Raw genomic sequence first — 27212 nt, 5'->3', positions numbered from 1 at the left:
TGAAACTTGACTTTACCATATTTAGCCAATTAAACCTGACTCCCGTGGTTAAAATGAGCAGCAGGCTGTTCTTTTGGAGATGCAGCCATGTTTTATGTCCTTTGGTTAAAGATGTGTTTGTCAGTGTTTCTGCAAAAATCATTTCCTGTTTGCACACCTTCATAGTCAACTTAGCTGCAGTCCATGGCGTTCAGCTCTTCAGCATTCACTGTTCAACACCTACCTCTTCGACAGGACACTTACTATTACAACATGATTTATGGTGTAAAAGCTGTAAAATTAATGAAATGGGACAGCTTTGGATTGGATTTTACTTCATTTCCTTCAGGGACTTGTGCAGAAAAATATGAAGAACCCCCCCAAATCCCCTCCACGCTGGGTCATAAAACAAACTCACCCAATCGTTGTTTCTCTTGTTCTATTAAACATGCTCTTGACATCAATAGACATGCATCGACTTGCCGATATATGACTGAATGGCTGAGTTCAAGATCAATTCAAAGATGAGGTTGGGGTTGTGAACTCATTGCATAAGGTGTGTGTGTGTGTGTGTGTGTGTGTTCTCTTACCACATGAACAGCAGCAGCATTCCTAACAGCAAAGGGGAGAAAAACGTGAGGAGCTTGGCAGCTCTGCCGACTGGAGGCTCAGCCTTTTGTGGTGCGTTGGAAGACGGTATGGGGGAGGTCTTGGTCTCTGGAAAACCAATGAGAAAACACAATAGTCCTTACTGAGCATATTTTTTAATGAACTCTTCTAAATTCTTGTTCGGCTTTGTCCTTCAGCTCTTTTTTTTTTCTAAATTCCTGGTGCTAAATGCCCAAAATGTCGTTTTGATGAATGGACACTGAAAAGTTCATCATACCGGGAAGAACCAAACAGAAAGGAAAATACAGTGCAGAGTGAAATCAATTCTAATCTGCAAGCACAATCAATATAGGACTTGTCAAGGCAGTTATGAAATGAACTGGACAAAAAAATAATAAAAAATCTCACTCATACTGAAGCCGCAGGGAATCGGGGATTGAGAAGGACAGACAGAGCAAAATAGATAGATAATGTATGAAGGCGGAAAGAAGAGAAAGGGAAACAGAGGATAACGTTAAAAAAAATTAAACCCTGCGGTAAAGGAGACGGTGAGTAGAGCAGGAGGTGGATGGATATAAAAAAGAAAAAAAAATGGGGAATGCGCATAGCAGAAGTTAATATATTGGTTGGAGACACGGTCCAATACACCTTTACACACCCCACATCCATAATAGACTGGATATTTAGATTTTACAGCACATGAGGAGAGCTGTCAACTGACTGGATTCCCATTTAAGTCACAAATTTTTTTTTTGTTTTTGGTTTGTTTGTTGAGACTGGACTCACATGACTAAGACTTGAAAGCATAAATATACATGTCTCATATTTTGACCTGATTTAAATCCCAGGACAATTAATAAATCGAAGAAATAGAGTAAACAAAAAGAAGGAAAAGTTACTGTGACACTCTGTCAGTACAATTATGTACAAAATAAAAAGCTTGTGGCAAACAATAAATATGCTTAAAAGAAAGTGTGTGTTTAAGCCACTTTTAGTGCCTCGGTTTGGTTTTACGTTGCATGACAAATAAAAATATCACAGTTTAATGGTTTATAAAACGGGGGTATTGCTACAGCTGCAGGCAGCATGCACCCAAAGCATTTTTTATTTTTTTTTTTTACTAGAGAGAGAATATGATTTCCCTCTCCTTCCAATTAATGACGGTTGTGTAGTATGGCGTTGGGAGATATTAGAAGGAGGCAGCCAGGTGTGAAATAGTGAGAAAGAGAGAGAGAGAGAGAGAACTAGGACACATTTAACATGTTCAGCAGCTCGGTGCAATACTTCGTGCCCCGCAGCAAAACACTATGCTTTGGAGTGGTGAAGGGAAATAAAAAAATAAAAAAAATTAAGCAGAAATAATGTGATGGTGACGAGGAGAGACAGTTATGGGATGTACATTGATGTAACAAGCTAGTTGAGGACAGGTAAGGAGAGGGAGACAAGGCAATGATGTGAGGAGGAGAGAGGAGGGATAAACAGCGAGTGGGGAAGAAGAATTAGGTGAAGGCAGAGGAAGGGATCAAAATTAGGTTGATAGAGAAGTGAGGGAAGAGTGAGAGAAGCCAATAAGATTATATATGCTGAATGGCTTGGACTCTGACCCCTAACCTCCCTGATATGTTGACGTCTTAGGATACTCCAATGTAAGAGATGACTGTAAGGAAATCATGAATACAACATATATGATCAGCAAGTGGTTCATGATGATCAGTGTTGAAGCTTATTCAGGTTAGATTTAGCTTTCCTTCCTGAGTTGCTGTTTCTATGAAGATGGAGCCAGTCAGAGGCCTCAATAAGACTGGTAGCAAGTACAAGATGCTTTGTCTTTGCAAGAACAAAACAACACACCACAGATGCTGAATTCAATCAAAATCAACCTAGAATCTGAAAATGAGCTGATTTTAAAGGTGTTATAAGTTTGGCTTTTCCCGGGAGCGGGTGGTGGTGGTGATGGTGGTGATGACTATCGCTTGCCAAAAGCTTCAGTGCTACTTCTTCATCCTCTCATCCTGAACTGAGGGCAGACTGGAGGATACAGTGACTCACGATTGCAAAGTAGTATTATGAGACAGGAAGACGAGAAGTGATAGAAGTAGAACCAAAAGGAGAGTTAACATTAGTGTTCCTTTCCACCACTGGAGAGAACTCTTGGCGAGTAAAGGAATGAAGTTTCATGCTTTTCTAGTAACATAAGTAAACAGAAGTTAATGCTAAGGTACCCACCTAGCAATAGCGAAAACCCACGTATAGCACCTTTAACTCGCTGTTAGCACAACTAAATATTAAGACCAGTGTATCTTGTATCAGAAAGCACCTTAGGAGTAAAAGTTAACTTCCAATATGTACACAGGTTTGACATTTTATAACCGGATCATTTCTAACTCAGTTTTCTAGATATTTGCACTGATGATTCCGCTGGGGTGAATCACACTGTCAGACAGCTTACGTTATCTATGAAGAAAATGAATGGGACTTTCACTTCTAAAACCCTGGAAGCATAAAACAAAAACACCTCCGACTATACAACTATATGTCAGCTGAATGATGAAGAAGTGGGGGTTTAAATTCATAGCAAAACCAAGAGGCTTTTCTGGAGGCAGCATACAGAGCAACAGGAACCTTAAGGGACCTCAGCATTGGCTTCGACATTCATCTGTGGTGGTGCCTGCTTATTAAGCACTTGCATGCATATAATCTTGCTCTATGACATACTTGGAAACAGAAACTACACAGCGTTTATAAATAGTTCTTGACATGAAGGATATAAGAAATGATATCTAGTGTTGCTGGTTTAGTGCTAGACAGTGTCAAGTTTCTGTCTCACAGTGGGTGAGGCAGAAACATATTTAGATGGTTGCAGCACTAAGATGGGTTGCAACTTTTTTTTAAACTTCCGATGATCTGCTTTTTACTTCCTAGAATGGGGTCGCTTGGCAATCGTCTGGTCACTGAGGATGGGATTTCTGAATGTCGCCTGTCCGTCAGTCCACTACCCTGGTGATATGATATGAAGGCGTTGATGCCAGGAAACAGAACAGACGCTTTAGCACAACTAGGTACTATTCTGGTTCAACAGAAGCAAACAAAAAAAAAAAACAGTGGGTGGAGGAAATGTGGCATGTGGCAAAATGACAGAAAGGCGGAGAGGAAATGGAGAAAGTGTAGCTGTGTGCTTACACTTTACACAATCAATAAGGCACAGGAAGTCCGTTCATTTCCTTTTTGGCTGAGCAGCCAGGAAATATTGGTCAGTGTGTAGCTGTTAACAAGCCGGTCAGCTGAAAAATAAAAGTCGTCACTGGCAGGTCTTCGACAGGCAATCAGATGTTTTCCTTTTTTCCCTGCTGATGTGATTCTGCTTCATGAACAAGTAGTTACAGAATAGCGAGTGCAAAGTTTGTTCCCACTGTTTCCAGTAAACAGTTAATGTATGTTAATAAAAATAAATGTTTCCATTAATTGCCTTTATGCAAAAACATTCACCAGTAACTCTTATGCATCATGGTAGTTTATTGCTGCTTTCAAGCTAACATGGCATTTGTGTTTTTTCTTACTTTTCTATGAACAAATTTGTCCCTGGCATGTTTTCATTATCCGCCATCATAATAAAGAGGTGGGGGTGGGTGGGTGGTGGTGGGAGGGGTGGCAACATGCAACAAGGACCCTGTCTGGACTTGAACAAATGATGTTATGGTTACATAAACCCTTCACACCTCTGCTCTATTTATTCTTATTTATTTTCTTGGTGAAAAGGAGGCATACAACTGTTGCCGTAGTGGCATGACTTGAATGCCGTGTTTACAGCAGACCCTGAAAGCAACTTGAAAAATCTTTTCTGTCAGCTCTTTTGCTTCTCCTCTTCTTCTGCACGCCACATTTTGCACACTACTTCTCTCAGTCTTTTTAACACACAAGTTGAAAATGTGCATACAAACAAGCACTTGAAAAAGTACGTTTCTAAGTTCTGAACTGCCTTCACTGAAAGACCAGAGGGGAGAAAATCCATCAGTGGAAACAACAACCAACCCTGATGTCATTTTATTCATGTCATCAAAGCACTTATAGCTGCACACAGATGCAATCAGTCATTCAGGAAGTAACATCTGTAAAGAAAATGGCAGAAGGCCAGAGAAGAAGAGCACGAGGTGTGAGGTAGTAAGAGCAGCAGAAAGAGTGAGTGATCAATAGAAAGAGAAGTGAGAGGAGAGGGAAAAGAATATGACAGAAAGGAAGAGAGAGTGAGAGAGCTAGAGGCAAAAAAGGAGAGTGAAAGAGACAACAGTAAAAGGAGAGAGGGAAGGGAAGCAGTGAGGCGGCAGCTGGATCGGGAAGAGGCATGAGGAGAATCCCAATAACCTCCTGTTCTCTCTCTGAGAACAAGAATAATACAATGTGTACTGAGTGAGTGTTGATGTGTGTGTGTGTGTGTGTGTACACTGTGTTATCAGAGGGAAGTACTGTGCGTGTGTGAGTGTGTGGTGCTGTTTTATACGTGCTTGTGTGCGAGGGAGAGTTAGAGCAGGCTGCATGTTCTGTGTGTACCGTTTAGCATGTGCTTGTGTGTTTCCAGGCATGCGAGAGAGCTCAGTCAGTGTGATGACAAGTGTGTAGTGCCGCTCACGGCCAACAGGAGTCACTGTTGTACTGTAAAAACTTGAGAGTGGAGAATTTTCAATGGACAGGCAGAGAGGCGGAGAGAAAGACAGGTAGACGGACCACACGTTTCAGACTGGGTTCATACTGACAGTAAGTCACAGTCAGTGAGGACAGGTCCCTCACTTCCTTGCCCTGCTGATGTTAATTTCATGTTGCACAGTAGATGAGGAATCGGGTTAACTTCATGACTTTCAGTGTCTGTAAACCTTCCTCTCAGGCTGAGCACAGCCCAACAGCCTCCACCAACCAGAAGCCACCGGCATGGCCGGGTGGATGTGGCCTTAGAGGCAAAACCCTGGGCAAAATAATTAAGTTCATCAAGATAGGCCTAGTATTGGTGTGAGTGCACGGTGTCAAATGAAAGTGACCGACTGATAGCGTCTCTCATGGAATATTAAAGGAATAGTTCAACATTTTCAGAAATACACTTATTTGCTTTCTTGCGTAGAGTTACACAGGATCGATACCACAACATCAATACCGGTATGAAGCAACCTGTTTGTTTAGTTTAGACTGGAAACTGTGTGAAGGTGACAAAATCCACCTACCTGCACCTCTATAGCTCACTAACTTACTACTTACTACACTAAATTACTTTAATCCAAATAAAATGAGTGTAAGAACCAGAGGAGGTCTTATGAGGTCTTCACTGCTGCTCAAGAAATAGTCCTGCACACGATGCCCCATAAAACCACTTTGGTTTTTGTACAGATTAAACAGTGCACTTTCCACGCACACACACACACACACACACATACACACACACAACAAACACATTTATATTAAGTGTTTTGAAGTAAAGTTTTGCAATAAATTTTCTTGCAATTCTGTTTTGAACATTATGATGTAGTATTCACCAGCCTGATGATGGTGCAGATAAATGCTCCGTACATTTGCAAGACCACAGCGGGAATGCAAGTTAGAGGGAGTAAATTGGCCACATACAGTATAAAAAAATGGTTTTCTGTGTTTATTTATTCAAAATGCATCCTGCCATTTTTTTATTTAAAATTCTTTGCTTTGCTATTCCAGCGTGGTCAGAGATATGTGTACAAAGGAGTGTTGAGACTTGGAATGTACGTCTTGTTGTTCAGGGATCACCAGTGCGTTGAGAGATTTCGATTTGACAAGCGAGCCATCCTTGATCTCTGCCACATGCCGAAGGGTGCCAACTAGATAATTCCCAGAGACAGTTTTTGTCTGTGTGTGTGTGCGTGTGTCAGGGCACACATAATGTATAATAATCTACAATAAGTATCATGTTAAATGATAATTTCTCATGCATAAAAAAACCTAGAAAGTGTTGTGTTGTGAAACTGTAAGTGAGCCAATTTAAAGTTGCAGGAGAGACGTGAGCATTTTTTTAAAAAGATGGAACAGTTTTTCCCTGAGGCAGTGTGCAGGCTCTCAGGCTGATGTGTGTCGATTTGTCTGGAGGCTGCTGGATCTTATAGCTTAAGCTGCGATAAAAGTTCAAGGCTATCAAACGCTTATGGTGTACTCAATTTAATGATAAAGAAAGTTATTAACGAAACTTAATTTCATACCTAACTGGTCCAGGAAATTTACTGTGTGACAGCCGTGGGCACAAAGAACAATGTTAAAAAAAAAAACAAAAAAACATCATAGGAATACTGTATTATCTTCACAATGATTTCTACAGCTCATGGACTACGAGACTGATAAAAACCAAACAGCATTATAGAAAAACTCGTAATATTTCTCCCTACAGTACATACAGTCCTTGGTTACTACATCTGAGAGTATCATTAACTACCTATGACAAACCATCTCAATAAATTATAAGCTAATGCAGGATACTTATTTGCATTTAGCATTTATCTTATTTCATCCCTTTAGCCTCTTTAGCAGTGTGACTCTTGGCAGTGTTGGTCAGTGAGTCCACCACTTTGGTCCAATATCTCAACAACTGCTTGAGGAATTGCCATGAATTCTTGTGAAGACATTTATGGTCCCCAGAGGATACATAGCAAGAACTTTGGGGACCCTCTGACTTTTCCTCCACTGCCAACATTATGTAATGAATCTCAATTAGTAAAATTGTTTGGTTTATTCTCAAGTACCTGCAAAACTACTCATGTTTCCATCAGCCTCAGCTCTATGGTGAACATGATAAATATTAATGCAAAGCATTAGTAGGTGAACAGTAGAACTGTGAGCATGTTAGCATTTAGCTTAAGGAACCGCTGTGCCTAAACACAGTGTCACCAAGCCACTAGCATGAATTTTTTGTCTCGTTTCATTAAATCTCATTGTATCTTGTGTTTGGTCTTTTTTTGTATTTCCGCAGATCATAGCATTTTCATGCATATATTGACATCGGCTGTATGAGTCTAGTTTTTCCAATGACTGATTTCTTTTGAGTGAAGGAAAGTGTCTGTTTTAAAGTAAACTGGTTATTGTGTGAGTGTGGATCGATCCTGAAATATTGATATTTCAAAACATGTCTGCTCGAGGATCGATCGCATATTAAACTCAGTAATTTGGGGCAAATGTGTATTTTATCATCAACAGAAACACAGTAGAGAGTAACTTCGCTATCACCAGGGTCTAGTCTAAATAATGCCCAGTTTATACTTCTCCTTCTGCCTGTCATCGTTGCATGTGAACTACGGCTCTCTAAATCCGTAAGCCACTAAACAAGTGTTGACATTGACGACGGCTGACTACATATGAAGTCTTGTGTGGGACGTTGTCAGTTGTCAGAACAGCCACGACGCTGCATGTGATGTGTGTGGGAGGACGGCGAGGTGCTGTGGCAACACCACAAACCTCGTTGAGCATCTGAGATTTAATCACAATACAGAGTATGATGAGGTTGCGCAGTGGCGGTCTGAAGAAGAGGAGAGGTGCTGCTAGGGCGAGAGACTTCACTTGGCAGTGGCAGACATCATCCAGGTACAGAGAGAGAAAGAGTGTATGTAGCTATTGGCGACATTTATCACTGTCACTGACGGTGGGAAAGAGATTCACATGTGTCCTGGCCTCAGTCTGTGTGTCGATGTTCAAACAACTGGAGTTCCCCACATTCTTAAAGCCACAGAATAAATCCTTCAAATTGATGGCAATAAATATACCAGCTCATTAAATAAATATGGTAATGTAAGTAAGTAAAGAAGTAAATAATTAAATAAAGAAAGAAATGCTACAATAAGTAGCTATAGAAAGATCAGGTCTGCAATTTTTGACCTCAGCTTAGAGGGAAATTTGTCTTCCTGGAATCACTTTACATCAATTCAATAAAATATTTCTCAGTTGTATTATTATTATCAGAGCCCAGATTTTGATATAGTCTATACAGGCAAAAAAAACCCCTCACATTACTTTGTTGGCTTATGAGCAGCAGCCAATGATGTTCACTGACCCATTCTCATTTGTTTTGCTTGGCAGCTGACAGATTATTTCAAAATATAATGATTCATTTATGCATTTAATATGGAATTTATATATTTCACTATGTATTTCACTGTCATTTATTATTTCAATCTGAATAGCATGATATTCAATATAAAACAGCAAATCTATGTAACCTGTTGACTCATCTCCTCTTGGTGTATTTTGTACAGTAGTATCATATTGGGATCGGCGATAAAGAGTCTGTGTTTTACTCGGTATCGGAAAAGAAAATCGAGGATATCACACATCACTCAAACCGGGAAACTTACCTTCAGATTCAGTAAATGCCTACATCTTGAACCAAGGTATCCGACTTAAGTCACCAGCTCTGAAGGCAAACGTAAGGTAGAAATAAAGTGTCCAGGTTTTAACTGAGGCTATAACCTACCGGTAGGAAAGTCCCCTTCAGTTGTGGAAGTGATGGGCAGAGGATCTTCAATCCAGGGTGTGGCATGAACAGCAACACTCCAGTCACTCCATGTCCCGATCTCTGTGTCCTTGGCAGCCACCTGTGGAACACGAGGGCAGTAAAGAAGTATTTGGTAAATAAGAAGCACTCATTAATAAGTGGAAACATCATATGCAAAGTGCATGAAGAAAGCTGATTTGTCACCATTGACTACAATTCTGTAAATTGCTAGACATATAGTAGTTATTATGGGAACATAAGGCTCTATTCCCTCTTTTAAAATCAATAACAGGTGGTAGTTACATCTTATTCATGAACCCACATTTACGGTATGTAAGTACTGTTTTCACTTGTCTTACTTAGTGAGATGAACATGTTACCTGGATGATGTATTCCTTCCCAGCATAGGCATCAGTGATGGTGTGGGAGGTGCTGTCGGAAAGCTCCACCTAAACAGCCAGTGGGACGAGAGCAGGTGGTCAGTGTTGATCAGGGAAATGTATTTTTGAAGTAAAATAATCTTATTTAGGAATGAAACTGATGCATATTTAAAAGCATACACAGGTTTTCTGAATGCGTACTGTGGTCCTAGGGATAAGAGATGTTTCAACACCATGAATTATGAGAATTCTCTGCTAAAAAAAGGCAGTTATGAGTTCCTAAGTCAACTTTGGGTCTGGATGTCCTACCCTTCTACCCATAGCGCTACCCATAAATTATGTGCTCAGTATAGCAATCCTAGCTTGAGCCTTTAATGTTTTATGGTGTGTTGATTCAGCCATGCCGTACAGTATAGCGTTTTTTTAAATTTTTTTTTATCCAGGGCTCATTCATTTACAACGCACCTTTCATCATTATTCTGTGCATAGGTCAAGTCTGTTGCTTTACTCTTGAGGTGTTTTTTACATTTTACTGTTGAATTGATTGAACCTTGATGGCCCTGCAACCTCCAAGCTCCACACATATCGACACTCAGACACGCATGCAAAATACCAGCGGTATAATTGATGATTATACCAGAAAGCTTTGGCATCAATGCCACATAATTCTGTAACACAATATAATGCATACCAACATTTGAAAGCCTTTTGTGCACATTTTAATTTGCAAAGCGCAACAGAGAATTAACTAAATGTTTGAGTCACTGGGGAGAGCATGAGAGAATGATTCCCTGCTTCCCTGTAATTTATGGTCAGCGTGTGTGTGTGTGTGTGTGTTTGTTTGCTTTTGGCCTGTGCCTGAGAGTTCTAAGGAAAAATAAGGAGGAGAAGGACGGTGCTGCCTTTTCTACTCCTGAAGTCAAGTTAAATGATTTAGTGACATGACTGTTGCCTCCTGCAGTCTAGCAGTGCAACAAGAGGACACACACACACACACACACACACACACACACACACACACACACACCTACTGTCCACACACAAAGCTGAATCAGACTGAATCTAAAACTGGAGCTCCTTCATTGAACTATTTTAACAAGTAGTTAATTCGTTGCCTCAGGTGGACAACATACTGTATAATGGTGCAAACTCTAATTTCACCAATACTGATATAACATTTAGGGAGATGAATATTATAAGCAGCTACAGTATTTAACACGCTTCTTAGAGATTCTAAAGGCTGAGCCTTGAGTTGCATCATACACAAAACTGACTTCAGGCCAGGTACAGGCAGAGGTACAGTTTTAACAATTTATTAGAGTCGAACACGGATCCAAGTGCATCATGGGTCTACATCTGTTACAACACACAAACACAAACACACACACACACACACACACACACACACACACACACACAGTGTATATACTGTAGTCAGAAGTGTATGCTGAGAACATTCTATCAGGAAGTTATGGCTCAGCGGATAAATGTTAGTCATTGTAGAACAAGGGTTCCTGAAGACAGAAGCTTTCATTACCATCAATTTTTAAGGTAATATGATACTTCCCCCCTTTTTTTTCCCACTATAAACTCATGTGTCGTTGTTTGTTGACCACTATCATTCTGTGGGAAAAACTTTTCAACTCCCCTCTTTGGGATCTGAAAACACAGTGATTTTACTGCAAATGCTGTGAACCAGGATGTTTGTTATGAACATTCTGGGTAATAATTTTTGGTTTCTCTTAAAATAATATATCACCGATAGACATGTTGGCCAAGACTACAAAAATAAAACAGAATGATCCTTTAAATTTTCTTGATATCTCCGGATACTCTCAACAGCCTGTGATTTAATCAAAAACCCCCTCACACTACCATATAATTTTTGCCAACCATCAGCCGTATAACCGACCCTCCGACTGGAGTTTTCCTTTTTAGTTTCTCAGGATGTGCAAATCTGCAGCCGATCTGACAAATAACCCCTCTCGCACATCCCCGGCTTCTGCACTTCCTCTTTCTTCCTGTAATCTCTCTCTCATCGCTCACCCTCTTTGTAAAGTTGACCGCTCTGTTTTCAACGTTTCCTTGATCTGCACAGCCTCTGTCTCTCTGCTCTGATTCTCTGTCTCTCGCCCCCCCCCCCCCCCCCCCCGCCCCCCCCCCACACTCTCTCTCTCTCTGTTCGGAAGGAAGTTCAGGGTTTATCTGCCTAACCGAGCGCCACATTTATAGGCTTAATTTCATTAGTGGAATGCAATAACAACGTCATCCGAGTGTGCATGTGTTACGTGGTCCTGCTGAGTGCTGTGAGTACATGTGTGGATACACTTTAATATAAAGTGTGTGTGCGTGTGTGTGTGCGTGTGTGTGTGTTAACATTAGACATGTGTGCAGCCTTTGAGGCTAAATCTTCTGCTGTTTACACATACTCCAACCAGCGTATCCAACCATAGCTTCTATCAGCATTCCTTCCCGACCCTAATGTGTACATGTGTGTGTTGTGTGTTTGCATACTCATGTCTATGTTGTGAAAGCTTGTGCGAGTTCAACCATACACACGTGCATCTGCGTCATTCTGTGTGCTCATGTAAATCTGTTCATGTGTCTTTTTACATTTTTGCATGTGTGTGTGTCTCCATGTTTGTTTTTCTTTGCACTCGCATGTTCAGACTCATGTCAGCCTGTTGTGTTGCTATTTGTGTTTACAAGGCTGAACTGCAACTAGTGCTTGTGTGTGCGTGCACAGGCCTGTGTGCACGTGTGTGTGTGTGTGAACTATGTATATATGTGTGTGTGTGTGTGTGTGTGTGTGGAGGATTGTGTAGACTAAACAGCTCACAGATAAACATTTCCAAAGAGATGGATGTGTTGCTGCGTTGCCAAGTGGCTAAACAGGGAGCAGTGAGAGTAGCACTTAATATCACGTAGTAGAGGGGGGAGGTGGGGGATGCAGCGATGAGGGATAGGGGGTGGAGGGGCGCTGGGGGAGATAGATGGAAGGACGAGATGTATTTTGGAGAGGCTGTTGCTATTGCTGCCAAGAAACACTGTCAGATCATTCACACTGCAAGACCAAGCTTGTGTGTTGTCGCAGTGGTGGTGAAGTGATGTATATTCACTTGTTGCTGTGTGTGTGTGTGTCTGTGTGTGTGTGTGTGTGTAAGTTTCCTATGTATCTGTAGGGCTGATATATTGTAAACTAAACTGTTTAGAGTTGTAAAGAAAACAAAATCAACGTCTGTGGTGTTCATAAAAAAAGTGTGTCTGCAGTTGTTCAAATGCAAGGGTGTGATTTGCCCACACACACACACACACACACACACACACACACACACACACACACGCACGCACACACATGCTCAAACAAAGGAAAACAGGCATACGCGCAAACACATTTCCATCCCTAACACCCAAATATTTACCTCACCATAATCATGTCCCATTGACTCAGTGTAAATATACTCTATTCAGCAAACCAGAGATATAATATGATAATGATAATAATGAAATAAGATTCCACCTGAACGGATTGACCACAAATTGGTCTATTTTGAGAGTAATGATCACTAAATGTCGTCACTCTGGGGAAATTTCCTCATTTCATGCATAAGCGCCGTATGTCTATTCATTGTAAACAACATATGTGAGCATGAATGTTTGACGATGAACGGGAGGACACGGAGAGAGGGTGGCCTGGTCTTGTTGCAGTAATCCACATGAGATGCAGCGCACCTGGATTTTTCTCACATCTTTGAACGTGAAAATGCAAATGCCCATTTGTGCTTGCTCCCTAAACAAGAGTTCAGTAGCTTGACAGTGGAAAAAGAAAACTTGGGACAGAAGCTCCAGCTTTTCACCTTTCTAACATTTTACATGGATCAAGATTCAACACCTGCGATTATGAAACAAAAACAAACTCCTATAGGACCCCTGTGGACACGTCTGTTAAACCTGACTCATCGGCTCAGAGCAAATAATTCCCGAAAAGATGCATTTCGAAATATCTGCGGGCGGATATCAATCATGACCGGAAAAACAATAGTTCGTATAGAGAATAAATGTTGTTATCTGTGGATAATACAGCTCATTACGCTTTATATAATACATATCTACAGATTATACGTACTGTATATAAATAGAACATTTCCTCCTTGATGCACAGTGTGCTTTGCAGAAAGCCCACACACTATTGAGGCTACTAAATAATATTTTATTTATAACATAGATGCAGTGAAAAAACACAGAGAGACAGTAGAACGTGGCAACAATGTGTTATTTCCAAAATATTATGGTGCAGGGTCAAGCTTAGAAATTCTCTCTTTGTCACACACACACACACACAAAGCTTAATGCTACAATACACACACGTGCACACACTCTAAGAGCTTCTACAGAAATCCAGACAATGAGAGGGGCAGAGAGAGAGAAGATGTGAACATTCCTCAGGGATTGCATAAGGAACTGTGAGGAAAAGAAGTGACCCTTTACTTTTCACACATCCTTTTTTTTTCTCCTCACCTCCTCTCCTCTTCTAAACTCATTGTGTCCTCTCCTTTCCTTTTCCTTTTTCCTGTCATCGCCTCTCCTCTTCCCCACCCCTCTTTCTCAGGCCTTCTTTAGTTGTTCCACCTTGTGCTTAACTGGTGCAAAAAAAAACTTTCAGGTGGGATCAATAAAGTTTATTCTCATCCAATATCCTACAAATACTTTTACATATTAGGTCAGAGTAGGCGCCCAATAAGTCCGATAAAATAACATAAAACATTTGCATCAGTGGGACTATAGATGCTGTCATGTGATATATTTTGTCACTTACATTGTCTATAGTCACGTTATGGGATGAAGCGCCGTACATGTAGGTCAGAGGTGGAAAGGACAACGACATAAGCAGAACAAGGGGACAGAGGATGAAAAAAGGAAAACCAGATAAAGAGAAGAGCAGAATAAATGGGGAGAAATGAAGAGGCTGAGAAAAGAGAGAAACAGAAATGCAAAAAAAAGAAAAAAGAAAAGAGAAACAAAAAGAGAAAGTCAGAGACAGTCAGAGAAAGGAAAAGCAGAGAGAGGGAGACATGGAGAGAATTGGCGTCGGTGGTCAGATCTAATCCAGTGAGCATGTCTGTTGTCCTGGAAAGGAAACCCAATTATATGGCACTTCCACTGGCCCGATGGCACTCTGTGTGTGTGTGTGTGTGTGTGTGTGTGTGTGTGTGTGTGTGTGTGTGTGTGTGTGCGCGCACTGAGAAGGTTGGTCTCATTAGGTTGACTGACAGCTCCCATTTTTCCGCCACGCTCTCCTCCCATTTGAGAACACACACACACACACACATACACACACATATACACACACGCATGCACATAACACACCAGGTCCAGGAGTAATTTCTCAGACAGTATTTCTCTCTTTGAAGCCCCAATCGCCATAGCAGCAATTACTGTAAAAGGAAGTTAAACCGCCCCCCCCCCCCACCCCCCAGCCAATAGAAAATCCCGCACTAGACCTTACACCGTTAAAAAGGCATGTGATAATTTCAACAGAACGGCGCTGGAGTCGTCTCTACATTAACTCTGGTTTATGCTGTCACGCCGGCGTGTCAAAAATGTCAAACACGAACACGTCATGAAACATAATTCTGAACTCTGAATTCATCCCTTACTTCCTTCAGCAACAGCTCTAAAAAAAAAAAAAAAAAAGAAAAAAAGAAAAAGCTGCTGTCATGTTACTAAAGTGTTTTTCTCTACTTAAAGTTCTTGGATCCCGAAAAACTGAAGCTTGCAGCTCTCATTTTAAGGCGGAAGTCACGAACTGTCACAAATGGCTGATCTAACCGAGGCCGGGAAAGTCCTGAGGTTCTGCACGTATGATAATGGATGTATGGTGAATGCATTTATATACTTTACAAAGTCTTTCACACACTAGTGACCCTAATGCCAGAAGCAGATGTGAGGGTGCGCTGCCTTGCTAAGGGACACTTTCAGTAAGGAAGTATATGGGATTGAACCCCTCAACTTTCATTGTTTTACCATCCACCGTGTCTCTATCGGAGCTGTCACCCTGCCAATGCTTCATATGGAGAATTAAGCTCTGGCTGTGAGGTTTAAAGGAAATTAGGTGTTTCCTCAGCTGCTTGTTTGAAATTATAAAACCTTAGTCTGAACTTTGATATAAAGATTGTCTCTGGATCAATGGATCAATGGACTTTGGCAGGGGGGGATTATTTAGATCTGGGGTTTTTGCCAGCTACGATATCTTTGAAGCTTTGAATATTATGCTGCGTTCAAGTGCTGGATTGAAACTCCGACATTCAGGACTTTGAAGTGGCCATTAAAGTCTGTGCTGTTTTGTCAGCAAAATCAGACAAATGACAAATGGCATTAATTAGTATAGACTCTTGTGGATGCCAGTTCTGACGAAATAAAGCTGGAGAAAATTTTCTAACTATGTTAAAGAAAATGAAGTCCAGTGAAAACAGCTTCGTACGGCTACTGAGCAAACTCACACCGGTTATTCCTGCTCGAAAAAAACCCCTGTGGCCGCCTCCTTACGACAATCATTTGTCAGAAAGCCTCAAATTGAATCATCAGTCTTTCACTCAAATCACCACCGGGACTATTCTTTTGTAATGTCCCCCTTGTGTTTCTGCCCAATGCAATGATGAAAGCTGAGGCTGACAGAACTGGATGAGTGGTGAAACTGCTGCACGACGGCTCAAACCACTGTTCTCCAAAGACAACATGTTGTCGAATGGAAGTGGACATTGCTCATTGGAAGTTGTTGCCTTTGGGCACTAAAAAAAAAAAAAAAAGTTTCTGCAAATGTTTCATGAATATCTTAAGAAAGTGGACAGTATGGTGATGATGATGATGATGATTTTAACCAATTTCAATGCAACACAATCACCAGCATGCCTGTCAATTAAGTTATTTTTTTGTTATTTGACTTCTAAGTTACTTTTTTAAATCTCTCCGGATATCGCAGGAGTACAAAAAAAAAATCTGCCTTGTTTGTCAAATCCTAACAAGCCTTGGTGAGTTTCCATGTTTCATTCTATCAGAACTTTATTGGCCATGAGACACGAGCTCCCAGGACGAGGTCAACACAGTGTATTTATATGTGTGTGTGTGTCCTGACATCTCCAAGAAGATAGGAGTGTGCGTTTGACAGCCCAAGGATTGACATGGTGATACAGAAATCAATAGAGGCAGAGGAGGAGGGCACTGGCCCCATTCATCTTCATTCACCCTTACACAGTACATTCTCCAAAGCACAGCAAATAGAAAACACTGAAATATCCCAACTGCAATCTGGGAAACACACACACACGCACACACACACACACACACGCGCACACGCGCGCACACACACACACACACACACACACACACAATAAGAAAGCTCTTTCTCTAATGGGTGATGTACATGACACCTCTTTGTATAATAGTGTTTAACAGAGGGAACAATGGCCTCCGTGTTGGTGTCGCTTTCTTTCTCTGGATCATTTTCCTCTACTGCCTTTGCCCCCTTCTCATATTTTCTTACTTCCTTTATGACAACTAGAACAGGAGCAAAAGATTGATTTGTATTGATTTATTCTACAGTTTCTAGATTGTGTCAAAATGAGCAAAAAGCCAACAGATGTGCAGTGTGTGTAAGCTCATAACAGGTCTACAGTATGTGTGTGTGTGTATGTTCATGTAAAGGTAAAGGATACAATTCTACTGTAATGTGTCTCGACAGCTGAGCTAAATGATGATGACTTTCATATGTGACAGCACAGAATCTGCCTTGTGTGTGTGTGTGTGTTAGAAAGATGGGGTTTGATAAATGGTCTGTCTTTGGCAGTGTCCTTTAGATGGGATGTTTTCCCCAAACAAGGTCTAAACATTTATCATGTGCACCCATAGATACAAATGGATGGCTTGAGGGATGGATGGGTAGATAGCCGGCTTAATGCATGGATGGAAGGATAGTTGGAAGGTTGAGTGCGTGGATGGTATAAAAAAAAAAAAAAAAAAACACCCATTGATTGCTGAGAGAGGGGGGGAAAAAAAGTGATGGGGAGGTAAAAATGAAATGAGGAGGGGGGACGAAGAGGGTGAGAAAGGAGGAGAGGAAAGATGAAAATGAGGGAGGCGCCGTTTGGATTTCATGACGTTCAGTGTCAGATTGAGTTGAATAACCTTTTATTCAGTGTCAGTCTCTGCTTTTCCTTCACCATGATAATAATGTTACTCACAGAAACACACGGCACATAAACAGACAAAAAAAACATAAGAAGTGAGCAACGCACGCAACAGAATGTTCCCGATATAACACTGTTAGAGTGAGTCTGTGTTAATCTACTTACCATCACACACACACACACACACACACACACACACACGCACACGCACACAGCTCTTGGCTCACTATTGATTCATCTAAGTGCTCGCAGGATGAGAGTGACTTTTGGCAAACACACAAAGACCATTATTACACGGATGAGTAGATGTAGAGGGAAAGACGGTGTGCTGGTGGTAGAGGAGAAGACCGATGGCAAAGTGGAACGACGGTGGAGATGAATGGAAGGGAAGAGATAGGAGAGTGAAGAAGGGATGCAAAAAAAAAAGAGGAGGAGAGAAAATGATAGAGGGAGAGAAGGTGACAAAGAAAGCGAGGTGAAAGGGAGGATAAGGGAGATGGATGGGAGAGGGAGGATGCGGAGTGTCAGACAGAAGGACAAAGGAGGAAAAATGTGGGACAAATATATGAGTGAAAGGCTGTGTTGGTCAAGCGGACACAGATTAAAGGAAGAAGAATTCTAAGTCCACCTCTATTCTCTGCTCCGGCTGCTTCATTTATTGGGTCCGTCTGTGTCTCTGACTATTTTGTGTCTCTTACGTAACATTTCATTCTGTGCCGTTTGTACTTCTCTGCCCTCTGTTGTTTGTGCGTATACAGTAGTGTGACAGTGCAGGGACAGCCTGTAGGTGAGCAATTATATGCAAATGTACTCACAGTGCACTTTATTAGCAACACCTGCACATCTTCTTATTTTATGCAATTATCCAATCAGCCAATCATGTGGCAGCAATGCAATGCAGAAGGAGCTTCAGCTGTTGTTCACATCAAGCATCTAAACAGGGGAAAAATGTGACTCAGTGACTTTGACTGTGGTGTGATTGTTGGTGTCAGACAGGCTGATTTTTATGGTTTCTGAATCTGCTGATATCCTGGGATTTTCACACACTGCAGTCTCTGGAGTTTTTACTCAGAAATGTGAGGAAAAACAAAAAGAATCTAGTGAACAACAGTTCTGTGGATGGGAACACCTTGTTGATGTCAAAGGTCAGAGGAGAATGGGGAGTTCAGGCTGACAGAAACGCTATGGTGACTCGGATAACTACTCTTTACAACTGTGGGCAAACTGGACAGCTGAAGACAGACTGGAAAAATGTAGCCGGGTCTGATGAATCTGGATTTCTGCTGAGGCAGCAGATGGTAGGGTCAGTATTTAGCACCGCTTTGGCTGTTGGTGGTGTAATGGGGTGGGGATTGTCCTCTTAACACACACTGGGCCCCACAATCAATCACTGAATGCCACAGCCTACCTGAGAATTTCTTTCTGACCATGTGCTTCCCTTTATGGCCGCAATTTACCATCTTCTAATGGCTTCTTCTTTCATCTCAAACTGGTTTCATGAACATGACAATGAGTGAACTTCAGTGACCTCCCCACTCACCAGATCTGAATCTAGTAGAATACCTTTGGGATGTGAGTCTTTAGTGTTGCCCTTCACTTGTTAGTCACTTTGGAGAAAAGTCAAATGAGTAAATGTAATGTAATGCTGTAGAACGGGAGATTGGCAGCGTAAATGTGCAGCTGCCAAATCTGAAGAAATGATGTGATGCAATCATGTCAAAATGGAGCGGAATCTCAAGGGAAACGGAGGCTCTGCACATTATAAGTATGGTGTTCCTAATCAAGTGCTCAGGAAGTGTGCGGTGTGTTTGTGGATGCAACGCAAGAAACAATCTTCTCAAGTCAATTTCTGGCTTAAAACAACTGTAAAATCATCCAGTATAATAAGATTATTTCAGTATATTTCCAACATAAATCAACTTTTTTCAATAATCATCCAGAAGTTTGTGCTATTATCTTAAAAATAATAAAGAATAAGTTCACTGCACTGCAATTTTGAAAAATTACACTGATTTGTACGAAATTCTTGAAACAATACCAATGACATTGAAAAGAGTTGGATGTGAACTCCTTGAACTCCCTCAATAAGACTTGACGAGACGGAGATTTTGTATATATTAGTGTGCTATGTGTTGAATGTCTGTTAGCATAATGCTGATAATCTGTGACTGTGTGATCGTTGTTTTCACATGCACGCTCATGCATAGGAGTGTAAATGTACCGGGTAAGAGCATTTCCATGTATATTAATCTTGGTAATTAGAAGAACGAGAACATGTTTGTTGTGTGTGTGCGTGCGTGTGTGTGTGTTGTTTATATGCATACCAGCATTTAAGAGTGTATGTCATTTCCGTCTGCATATGTGTGTTTTCGTGCATGAAAGGGGCTGCATGGAAATGTGTGTGTTTTCAGTTGAATGGACTTCAGCATCATCCCCAAAGGGCAATTACAGCACAGCAGATGCAGTTTCATAGCACAAAGAGAATATTGAGCAATCTGAAATTGTTCTTATCACAGTTACTGGACCATTGCTTTAATTGCTGTGAGAGTTTGAATTCATATCTCAGTGAAGGGAGCGTGAGGTGGGGATGGAAACAATGCAACACAAGGCCATGGGAAACAGAACAATTCACTGAACGTTTGCAGGCGTAGCTGTGTTTTCATGTGTCAATTCTTTTGTGTTTTTGATGATGAACTTTCAATTACAGATCAGCATGCTGACATAATGTGAAATAAAAAGTGACATACAGAGATTCCCTGAAACAAAAAAATCAGATTTGGCATGGTCTCCCTATTGAATTAAAAGAGACTTTGGCTTGCCATCTTATGTTTTAAACTCTTTGAGCCTAAAGAAAAGAGATCATCATCTTTATAGAGTGAACAATAAAGGAATTCATGGATCAAATTACCCTTTTTGATCACTCACTTTAGTGCAAAGCACAGGACCCGAGGCACACAGTGTTGCATCATTTGATTTGAGTCAATTGAAGCCTGTAGCAGACGCCTCAGTACAGACACACAGACGTACCAGTTAAGGTACAGAAGCCAGGATGTACCCAACTAGGGAGCAAATGTGATTAAATTGCCACTTCTCAGGAGCACTGATGCATGTAGGAAGTAAGATTGATGTATTATGAAGTGTTGATGTACAGTATGTCAACAATCAATGAGGCAAGCGTCATACAACTACCCATGTGTGTTGCCCTTTCGGGGGAAATGTCCTGAAACTGAGCTTGTTGCAACTCAGTTGCTGTTTCTGGACATAGCCTGAGGATACCATAGCAGGCACCACTACAAAAACAAAGAAGCAATTCAACAATATTACACAACATCACTGCACATCCTAAAGCAATCTTTTTTTTTTTCTTTTTTTTTTTTAACAGACCACGTATGCTACTGTACATTCTTACATACATAAAATGTCCATGTCTATTTTACTTAGTTGCTTTTTTTCCCCAGACAACATTATGACATTTTATCTTTCACGTAAGATAAAGATTTCTAAAGATTTCTTCTCCTGCAGCAAAACTAAAACATGATGGAAACATCATGTTGTTGGGTCTTCATGTACAAGACGGTTAGACAAGAATATAAAAGGTCTGCATCATTGGAAGCAGTGTTCATTTTGGCAGCTGATTTAGCTTTAGTTTCAGTCTTTTGTTGAAAGTTTGTTCGTTTTAGTCAAATTTTATTCACTGGGATGGAGTGTCGGTACAAGATGCATCAAACACGTACAGCACAGAAATCCGTTTTAACAATCAGTTCAAGCACAAATGGAGCAGACACATCACTACAACTAATTCACCTGCTGCTGCTGTTTGTGCATCTTGAGCCTGATCAGCCTGATATCTGCAGACAGCTAGTGAGCCAGCGCTTTAGCCACCAGGCTACACAGCAGGAACAAAGTACACTGAACAGTGTGCTCACTCTCTCATGGCTTCACCTCTCATAAGCAGAGATGATAACAAACACAAACACGGAGCTCAGATCAGTGTGCACAGCCTCTCCCAGTCTATCCCTGCAGATATGATTGTTTGATTCACTACGAGAAGTCCGGAGTCAGCTACAGCCACCCAGAGTCAGGACAGCTATGTGTGCTTGTAGTAAACTACTCACAGTGCAGGCTTTGGGACTTGTTGTGACACCAGAAAGCTAATGTATTCAGCTTTTTTTTCTTTTTTTTTTAACTGAAAACCAGCTTTTTGCACATTGTACATTGTAATAACCCAATGTTCACTGTAGACGTTTCACACATAATTCAAATTAAGAAAATCCCTTCAAATCTTCCATTTATCCTCACTATGTCTGCACTGCCTGTTTCCTGCTGTCCTCCCTCTCTGTCATTCTGACTCCCTTTATGCCTTTGTCGCCCTTTGTTTTTATGTCTTTCTTGTCTTCATTATTGTCAGTTCGCAAATCAATCAGTTACCTAATCTGAGGATCTTCTTGTCTGTTTCTGTCTTCCTATCCTATCCTATAAGTCACTGATGTGTAAAATCCATCCTAAATTTACGTTGTTCTCAAGTCAACATTCCCTCCCTATTTCTCTACTTCATCCACTATTTCATGGCTTAACATATCCCAGAAGTTTTTTTTCATTTTATTTTCTCTCTCCACTCTTTTCTTCCCTTGAACCATTCATCTATCTTCCTTTAACTTGAAACACCTTGTAACTGATAGCTTATAAAACTTCACTTTCCAAGTAGCCTCTAGCGCTCCCTTTTTTCTCCCTGTCTCTCACGCTCTCATCCATTTATCTATTGGAGGCTGACATTTCTCCATACCTTTTAATCGCGCTCCTCTCCACATGCCAATTCTTTTTTTTTCTCTCCATAACTTTCACACATCATCCATTCTTTCAATTTTCAGTGTTCTCAGATTTATATGCCTTAACCTTCACATCACATATTTTTAAAATGCAATAAGCTCTTAGTTTCCTTTCTTCACTCATCATTCTTTGTCCCTCATCTGAATGAGTCTACATTTCAATCACCTTTGTCACTCCATAACCAAAATTTCCCTCTGTATTGAGGAATGTCTACCTCGCACACTGCGTCTGTCTCTTTACTGTATCTACCAGAGCCTGTTAGCCATTAACGCTTTTCTCCTTCTCTGATGCGCTCCATTCATCTCCACTTCAAAACTCTTCCTCATTTTCCTCTTTTCTGTCTGAATCTCCGTCACTGTAAGTATCTGAACCAGTCATCCCTTCATTCCTCCGGAGGATGGATGGTTTCCTCTAAAGATCAGTCTGATCACACCAGCGCTTTCATTCCTGACTCAAAACATATTTCAAAATGTTACATGTGAAAGCCATTCTCACCCAGCTCTGCTGTCTCCCCACATTAAAGGCGAGTTCCTCAGCAACACCGAGCACTTCAATTAGTATTCAACCTCTGAGGCTATAATTAATGAAGTATATATGGGGCCAGTAAACAGTTTATCTTATTTTGGCAACCTCATTAACTCCACTGAATGATTTATGTCAAGGCTTGTAAGTTTAAAATCCAAATGTTTTCTACAACAGTATGTTGCCATAGTCCAGTCGCAACCAGTCCTCCAACATGAACAACCATGTAGGTTGTTTTTTTCAACCCTCTGATACAACCCATAGGAGTGTCTCCTGAAATGGCGCCTGTACGGCAGCAGGCGTACTGGAACTTGGTTGTCACGGTTACAATAATAAACACGCAGACTGTATCGAGAGCGGCGTGCCAACCTTTGTCTCCATGGTTACTGTGATAACGGTCATGGCTCGGTTAAGTTTTGGCAAAAAAAAACTACTTCCATTTCTTTGTTGTCATGGTTACAATAATAATGGACAAAAACGTGCTTAACGGTCACGGATAATAGAAACAGCATAAACTGCTACGTCCACATGGGAATCGAACACCGATCTCCTGTGTCATAGGCAGTGTTGTGCACGAATGAGGTGTTCATTGAACGCGCTCAGTTATTGGTGAGCGATGAACTGAACGTATCTGTTTGCAACTAATGAACATGAGTGTTGTTCGCTCTGACCAGTCTTTTGAAATGTCTGCCAGTGAATGATGATCACAAGAAATGATTAAGAAAGGGTAAGACCATGAACCAACAGCCACAAAGTTCCTCAATCTAAGTCAAACTCATAGCATTTACACATAAAACATATACTCACATCGGCTTTTCTTATCGTTTTAAAAGCAATCTGTCTGTGACTCTTTTGTAGTAAACAGTAATTCATGTAGCTTTGGAAGTGGCAGTGGTTTGTGAACCTTTGTGTTTAACTTTGAGCTAGCTCTTGTGAAGTGTGAGCTTGCACAGCACTGGTCACGGGACTGTGCGTTGTTGACCCATCCATCCACAGCAACCTCTTTGTTGCTCTATATGCCACATGTCACCACACTTTTCCCTTTGCTCCTGTCATAATTACTACATTTGCTAGATGTCGCCCAACAACAAAACCTAACTATGAGACATAATAACCTGCTGCACAAACGACCCATGGGCTGAGTTTGAGTTGAGGACAGTCTCTCCAGTCTGTTCGAACAAAAGAGGCTGAAGCTATCAAATTCATATCTCCAATAGATGATACGGACACTGACCTATTGCGACAGCACTCTTGAATTCATTCCAATGTGGCATGACCAATTGGACTAATTATGCACAAACAAAATCAATACGCAAAGATCAATAATTTATCTACTGACCAGACAACGCACTTTGTGTAGGATTGAGGCAAACGCTGTTTCCCAACATCTAATAAAGGGCAGAAGTGCTAGGTTCAGAATTCCCCCGTCTGAAAACCACACTTAGTGCTGCAAAAGTTAAAACCACGACCGTGGAGACATTCATCAAAGACCACTACAAAAACGGAAAACCCTGCAGTTTTCAGCTGTCATCGGCTGTATTTATGTAATTTCCAAATTATGTGTTCTTACCCAATCCAAATATTGACTTAAGGTTTCCCGCCCTTCACGTTATGCTTTAGCTCACATATTGATTGATTAGTGGTGAGGGGGAGACGGAAAACCTAGAGTGTGTGTCGAGTTTAATCAGGAGTTCAAACCACAAAGATCTGAGGCGTTGTCAGAACTTTCTTCAGTCTAACTTGTGTGTGTGTGTTTGTGTGTGTGTGTGTGGGAGAGATAAGCAGAGAGATTGAATGTAGCAGTTTGTCCTTACATGTGTTTCTGTGTGACTAAAGGTTTTTGCGGAGCTATAACACGTAGCTAGGTAGCTGAAGTGAGTGTATTCATTTGATTGATTTGATGATTTTTTTTTTTTTGTAATTTCTTTCAAAGAAATCAAAATGAAATCAAAAGTCAAAATGCCAATTAAAACTTCCAAAGAGGCCAAATAAGGTTGTTCCATTTCTTAATTGTGTTTGATAGTCAATAGTCAGATATAGCAATATAACACTAAGCAATTGAGAAGCATGATCCAGCTAATCCTTGTTCTTCATAAATCACATTGAGTCAGTGATTTTAATAGCTGTAATTCATTTCCTGATGATCAATCACAAACAGTAAGCTCCCAGTTCATTTCTGTGAAGGGCCTGAAAGCTGGCTAATGAAGGGGGAGGGCTAAAATCAAGGGTGTCTTGGGGTTTACTCATCTCACGTGCATTTACATCCTTTGATCAGCTTCTTTGAACCAGGCGAAAACAAAGCCAAGTGGGGCCAAAGGATCCCCGTGGGGTGCCTGAAAATTATCGACTACATGGATAATTTAATAAAGGTTATTTAATATATAATTTATGTATATTCTACTAAGAGTAAAATCCCTCACAGTGGTTCAAACCAAAGAAAGTAAACTGCTGTGGTAGTTTAAAAAAAAAAAAAAAAAGACAGAGATAGAACAGAAGGAAAAATATTAAAATATTCATGTAGCTTGGTAGTACCAGAGACAGAGACACTCATCGAAGGATACACACAGGGATGGAAAGACTGAAAAACAAAATGTGTATCGGTCTATAATTCATGTACGTGTCCATGTGTGTTTCCATGTGAAGGTCCGTAACCCAAGTTCTTGGAACAACACCTTTTGCAAAGCATTGACGTGCGTGATAACAGCCCTGCAACGTTAGATCTCAGTAGACACGGCTTTCATCCCAGGAATTCTATAGTGGACACATGTGCTTTTACTATATGAAGCCCTCGGGGAAATGAACCCAGAAGAAACAGTCAGATACAGTAACATAAGCAGCTGAGCGATTATGTCTGTCTGACCACAGATCAAACTCAAATGACTGCAGGTTGAACCAGAGGCATCTCCCTGGGTAATGAATTTTTTTTAACATAGACCTGTTTAATTTACTTTGGGCAAAACTACTGACCACATAGGAAAATATAAGTGCAGCTCATTTCTGTACTTGCCTGAAAAAAATATGTGATAAGCTAAGATTGCCATTTCCTTGAGAGAAATATTTCTGCAATGAGGTGAAACTCTGCAGTGCGTCGGAAGGTCAGTGTTTTTCTTTGGCACAGCACTTCCAGAAAAGATATAATAACCAGAGGTTTTCAAATGCCAAGTAAAGGATCATACTCTTGCAAGTGTTTTCCAATGTTGACTCACAGCTTTTGGTAATGGAGACATATGTGAACAAACACTCTTGACCATTTATAACCTCCTTCATTTTCTGCTCATGGTTTAGTCATTACATGACACAAGATTTTCTCTGGATGAGCTAGTGAAACTCAGTCATATGGTTTTATTGGCTCCATTGGATAAAACATTTTCCACACTGGATTCGTACCCCATCTTGACTGCTTGTAAATGACATAATGATATGTGAATATCACAGACACACACACACACACACACACACAGACACACACACACATAGCGCTACTCACATGCTGCCACTGGTCTCGGATGAGTGGCCGGTACCGAAGGAAGTATTTCAGAGGGAAGTTGTCGATGTCCGGCCAGGTGGCGGGGCTGTGCCAGGATACCTCCAGCCTCCGAGGGTTGAGACGGATCGGGGTCGCCGTCACGCGCTCCGGGGGATCTGGTTTGACTGTAGGGTGGATAAGAATAATTGTTTTAAAGGGTCTCTCCACATATTTAACGCAGTTTCAGTTCGTTTGTCATCAAGAGAAAACAGCTGTGTAACGTCTTCTGTGGCTCTGGAGGGAGATTTCAGAAGTCTTAGAAAATGATGATGTCATCTCGAGTTACGGTGCATTCAAAGAAGGGTCCTGCGCTGCACCTTGTGCATGAACTCTGTGTAGTACAGTACCACCTTACCTACAATCTTAATGTTGCTAGCAGAGTCTCAAACAGGGTTTTTGTAACAAACCTGGAGGCTGCATCAGCATGCTGATGCTTCGCCTGTCTTGTGTCGACATGAGGCCAACAACAATTGGATGCACCCACAAAGGCCAGCATAGCTTGGCTCAACAAAGTTCAACAAATTGAAACCTTTGCCTCATCACGACACCTACACAATCATGGAGGAGGAGTGCGCTAAAGCTGTTTTTCCACGATAATTTGAAGATGCCTTTGGGTTCATGGCTTCAGATATATGAGGCATGAGGTAAGATACGGCCAAATGTGAGAACAGGAATTGAAGTTCTGGAGAGATGTAAGTGTA

General features: G+C 41.0%; 1 protein-coding gene across 2 annotated transcripts in view; it reads right to left on the bottom strand.

The window, feature by feature from the left end:
- The window catches only part of cntfr (ciliary neurotrophic factor receptor), a 216934-nt gene that overhangs the window by 859 nt on the left and 188863 nt on the right, over nt 1–27212 (bottom strand). For both annotated transcript variants that reach the window (XM_022769536.1, XM_022769535.1), the window contains 4 exons: nt 26473–26636; nt 9454–9522; nt 9053–9173; nt 570–696 (listed from right to left, as the gene is read on the bottom strand). In XM_022769536.1, coding sequence (XP_022625257.1) covers nt 570–696; nt 9053–9173; nt 9454–9522; nt 26473–26636 — 481 coding nt within the window. The remainder of the gene's footprint in view (nt 1–569; nt 697–9052; nt 9174–9453; nt 9523–26472; nt 26637–27212) is intronic.

The sequence above is a fragment of the Seriola dumerili genome, unplaced genomic scaffold, assembly GCF_002260705.1.
Source record: "Seriola dumerili isolate Sdu_G_001 unplaced genomic scaffold, Sdu_1.0 BDQW01003326.1, whole genome shotgun sequence".
Lineage (NCBI taxonomy): Eukaryota > Metazoa > Chordata > Actinopteri > Carangiformes > Carangidae > Seriola > Seriola dumerili.
Note: the sequence above shows the minus strand (reverse complement) of the source record. Positions and strands in the feature narration are given on the sequence as shown.